Here is a 4877-nt window from a genome sequence, read left to right on the forward strand (position 1 = left end):
CCCTTCTCATATTTTCTGGGTGATAACGAGATACTAACTGCAGGTGTTTTAAGGAAATCTGAGATGATCAGAGCTCAGAAATTCTTGTCTCCTTCGCAGTGGCTGGTACCAAGAGCTCTACGGGGGACATCACTGACCTCCTGGGGCTGTGTGTAAGTACTCGATTTATGAACTATTGCAGAAGTCCCTGCAGTAAGCAGTCACAATGCCTACATAAAGCATTTCCTTCTCTATTAAGCCAAGCAGCAGACTGAAATGCTGCCCAGCATGCAGGTTAAACAGGAATAACACCTTGTCCATGTCATCGTGTGCCTGCATTCCCTTGCCTGTAGGTGCTGACCCAGTCAAAATGGCCCACGCTCTACACGCCCATCTATTTGCATGTCTTTGTGCATGAGCACTCAGAGGTTTGAATATAGAGAGAGTTTTGATTAATTTTTATGTTGCTCTGGCCAGCCTCTTTAATAAAGTGAGGCACTGAGCATCTAATATTTATCCTGAGGATAAAGACTTGTTGTCAGCCTGGCACGAGAACTTCAGGTCACGGCTGAGGTATTTATAGTGGGTGATTATTAGAACAAGACCATTTGAAAGCTGACATCAACATTTTTCATTCTTACCTTGTCCCTGATTCCCAAACTAATAGAGAAATAGATTCTATTTATTTCTGCTCCTAAGGAGTGCACTTAAATAAGACTCACCAAAACAAGGAATTTACTAAGCCACCTTATCTTGATCAGTTTTGGATCCAATTCAACAGTGAGAATAATTATAACCAAATCCATGGACTTAGGCTGACTTGTATTGGGTTTGCGATACGGTACCTTATTTGTCACAGTACCTATGGAAAAAGGCACTTAAGAAAAACATCACAGAGCCAGCTAAAGAATATTGAAGGCCTGGTGCATAGAGCGAGAGTATTAAATACTAGACTGAGGTGATTTAAAATTACTGTCAGCAAAGCCATACATCTCAATAGATACGTTAACAACAACAAAAATAATTAACCTTAAAATCTTAGACATTAATTTCTAAACTTTAAAATTTGTTATTAGTTTTCTGCAAACAATCACACACACACACACACACAAAAAAAAAGTTATGTGAGTTAAGTGTTCCCTGGAAAAGCTGACATTAGAAAAAAATAGTTTCTTTAAAGTGAGATCTCTTCCAATTAACGAAATATTGTTAGAGCTATGGTATGGAAGCAAGGCTTAACTGTTTATGCTTTGGCAATAATATGACAAAGAAAGTTGCCTGCACATTCAAAGTGTCAGGTTTTATACTTTCAATCATCTGCAAAACAGTGGGTTATTAAAAAATATCTTATTTCATTGGTATCTTTAAAATATTCTTGTAATATCTTTCAATAAACAAATGTTATTTTAAAATCTCATTATATTTTTTTCTTCTGCATAGAAAGAAAATGCATTTTGGTCAGCTTAAACTTATGATCAAAACAAATGAAATAATGTTAGGGTGGTGAAAAATCTTAAAAGTATCGAAACCTAAAGGACATGATTGGAAATGCACAGTATTTTGTGTTGTTAAATTAACATAGCACCATAACAATCCTGTGCGTTTCAAAATTTTGATATAAAATAAAAGAAATAGACTATTGTAGCAATCAGCCACGGTTTTTAAAAAGGTGACTTGTGTTTAAAAGTCTGTAAAACTCAAGCTCACTTTGTGTTTTCATTAAATATATGGTTCAGCAAACATATTGAACCAAATTATTTCCTAACTACTGCTGCTACCTAACAGGATATCTGTTATAATGTACAGGATAGTTATTCTACCATTTATAAGGTTGTATAAGTTAGTTGGGAGAAGTTTTTAGTTTAACCTTGTAACTCAAGAGGTGGAGTCTGACTATGACATGATTTAAACGACCCATTTTGCAAAGAGTTGGGAGCTTTCAGTTTAACCTTGTAACTCAAGAGGTGGAGTCTGACTATGACATGATTTAAACGACCCATTTTGCAAAGCCATGTAAAGCCAAACTAAAATATTGCTTTCCAACTCCCAGTCTGATACATATGAAGCTGAACTCTTATAAAAGTAATTTTATACTATCCTATCTATGAAGCTGAACTCTTATAAAAGTAATTTATAAAAACTGCAAAAATGGTTAGCACCCAAAAAAACCTATCATCCGTGAAGCTCTGAATGATTGTCAAATAGGCACTTCAGAACTCAGTGACTTCTCCCAGTGGTGAAGCTGAACATTGGCTAGAACTGAAAGCTACAGCTCTCCAAATAGTAACTAGAATGCAAATTCATGTGTTTAAGACTTCTGTATCTTCTCAAGGAAGATTTAAAAGCATTAAATTATGTCCTGATGCTTCTTCTTCCAGACATGGAAACCTCTAGGTTCATTGATTTCTTTTTGCTGCTGTTAGTGAGCAATGAAGTGAAACTTGTCTTTAAGGTCTAACCCTCAGCTACAGAAACTTGGGATTTCCACTGAAGTGTTCCTGCAGCAACCAGAGGAGGAAGTTTTCCCAACTAACAAGCATGAACCAGACTACTGCTTCTCAACATGGAACTGTGGTCTTTAAAGAAAGCCAAAATAGTGTCTTGGTCTCATGCAGTTCTCTGGATCCCTCTGCACATACAGTAATGTGCTGTAGGGATAACTTGTATTTGAAGGATTGGAACAGAACCCTGAGAAAAGCAAATCCACTGGAAAAAAAAAAAGTATATTGTTTAATAATATCAGTTTGAGACATTTCAATCCTTCCCTTAGGGAAAAAAAAAAAAAAAAAAAAAAGAAACATTTCAATCCTTCCCTTAGGAAAAAAAAAAAAAAAAAAAAAAAAAAAAGACAAACAAGTGTAGTAATTTTTTTTCTGATGTGAACTATTTGAATTTATCACAATTGCAAACATAAATATAGTTTGGGGTTTTAAGTGCATACCTAGGGTTGATTACAATGAAAAAATATTTTGTTTGACAATTCTACCCATCCCCCAGCAATTCAGCATTCCACAAGTCACCGTAACATTACTTGTGAACTTTGAGTTCAAAAACATCTTGCCGTGGAGTGACGTTCTTCCAGTAACCGCTGCAGCAGACTTTCACTCTATGGTAATACAGGTGTTAAGTGAGTTCAGTTCAGCTCTCTTCAACCTCGTGTGCAATTCTCATCATTCCCATGTATCCAGAAGCAAATCTGGGCATATTTGAGGGGAGTAATTCTTACTGCTACATTGTAATCCTGCTGTTCGCCATTGACATCCACCCACTGATGGCCTGAGTAAACAGCGATGATCTTGCGTTTCCATTTCTTTTTGTTTGGCTCCTTAAGACGGAGATAGACACCAGATCCAGTGGCACCAGGCTCAGCATCACAGTACTGATAGAAGAGATCATTTGACTCATCAGAAATGCTACAAAATCTGTAGACCAGCTGCCCAGATCGATCATTGTCAAAACCTGAGAAGTGGATCATGCTCCCAGGCATCATTTTGATTGTTGGGCTGATTCCCAGGTCCATGTATTTCCTTTTGTGGGGACGCTTGAGCTCAAGAACAGCGTAATCATAATCCAGAGCAATATCCCCAGAGACACCCTTAAACCAGCCTTTCGGGATGTGGGTACTCTTCACCCTGGTCCACTGGAAGGAGGGCGTGCCATCTGAGGTCCCCTGCTTCCTCCCAGATCTCCTCTGCTTTCTCCCACCACCTTTGGATCGTCGCCTTAGTTCTGTGACAACTTCAGGTTCCTCTTGGGCCGCAGAAACTTCTCTCCTGCTTCTTTTAGCAGCCTTGCGTTTCCTGGCTTCGCCTCTGGATTTCGTCCTCATCAAGCCCACCCTCAGTCTTTTGCTGCCCTTAACGTAATCCTTGCCGTTGTGCAGACAGTGGGCGGCCGTTAGCACGTGCTTGGGGGAGATGAGGATGCCGCTACAGCCAGTGGAGACCTTCACCGCTGTGTTGAATGGAAAGTTGGTCATAAACCGCTTGTCATAGATGCTGAACCTACTGTCCGTTCCGTATATCTGCCTCTTCTTTCTTGAAGACCTTTGTGTGGTTGTGTTTCCAGATGGATCAAGCACTAGTCCGAGGACATTAACTTCAGTCAGGGTCCGCGTGCCATTTTCAAAAACAGTCTCATAGGATAAGAGGTCCTTCAAGTCAGACAAGCTTGGCACTGGCAATTTTCTTTGACATTCAATTCCACATACACTGTTCAGCTCTAATTTGGTTTTGGCTTCAAATTTAGGGTTGTCAAGGGACAAAGTTCTTTCGCTCACAATCTGGGGAATCTTCGTTGAGTGCCAAGTAAAATCTTGTTCAGTTTCTGTTCCATTAGTGAGACCCAATGTAGGCACGAAAAATATGAACAGCAGTAATATGTGCTCCATTTTATCTATTTTTTTCTAAAACAAGAAAGAGATATTTGAAAATACAAACTGCAGACAGTTATCTTAGTATTTTCAAAGTATAATCATGCAGTATTAGCAGTGACATCAGTGGAAGAGAATTTAACACTCTGCTTGAAATAGAAATGCCTCAAATATTCCCTGTATTGCCTCTGATGCTTCCAACAGTCTCTAGCAAGATGGGCCCAAACCAGTCAGCATCCATGCTGACCGACCTACTGGAAGGTGCAAAGAGCTGAGTTTTATCTGCTTTTCCCTCTGTGGGGGCAGCAGTCTCAGTCATTCCACTCTGTAAAGCACATTGTTTTTATTTATCCTGTAGGAATACAATTACCTTTTAAGCGTCTGCTTCTCTTTTCCACAGCTACTGGTTTTAAGTAGAACATGGTTGAAAATCACCAGTGTATTCAGAAGTTTCATTCAAAAGCTGGGATCCAAGAAGAGATGGATGGAAAGACTACACACAGAGTATACACCGACTTGGGAACCC

At 39.1% G+C, this 4877-nt stretch overlaps 1 protein-coding gene across 1 annotated transcript; it reads right to left on the reverse strand.

Annotated features, from left to right (window-relative positions):
- Positions 1-3038: 3038 nt before the first annotated feature.
- Positions 3039-4369, reverse strand: PRSS35 (protease, serine, 35). The gene has a single exon (XM_010083732.1). It carries the CDS (start codon positions 4367-4369, stop codon positions 3128-3130), a length of 1242 nt encoding a protein of 413 aa, XP_010082034.1. The 3' UTR covers positions 3039-3127.
- Between the last annotated feature and the right edge of the window lie 508 nt (positions 4370-4877).

This window comes from Pterocles gutturalis, unplaced genomic scaffold, assembly GCF_000699245.1.
Source record: "Pterocles gutturalis isolate BGI_N339 unplaced genomic scaffold, ASM69924v1 scaffold6220, whole genome shotgun sequence".
NCBI classification, from domain to species: domain Eukaryota; kingdom Metazoa; phylum Chordata; class Aves; order Pterocliformes; family Pteroclidae; genus Pterocles; species Pterocles gutturalis.

Excerpts from the sequence above, each read along its gene's own strand:
- PRSS35 (XM_010083732.1), bottom strand. The coding sequence starts at position 4,369 with ATGGAGCACATATTACTGCTGTTCATATTTTTCGTGCCTACATTGGGT.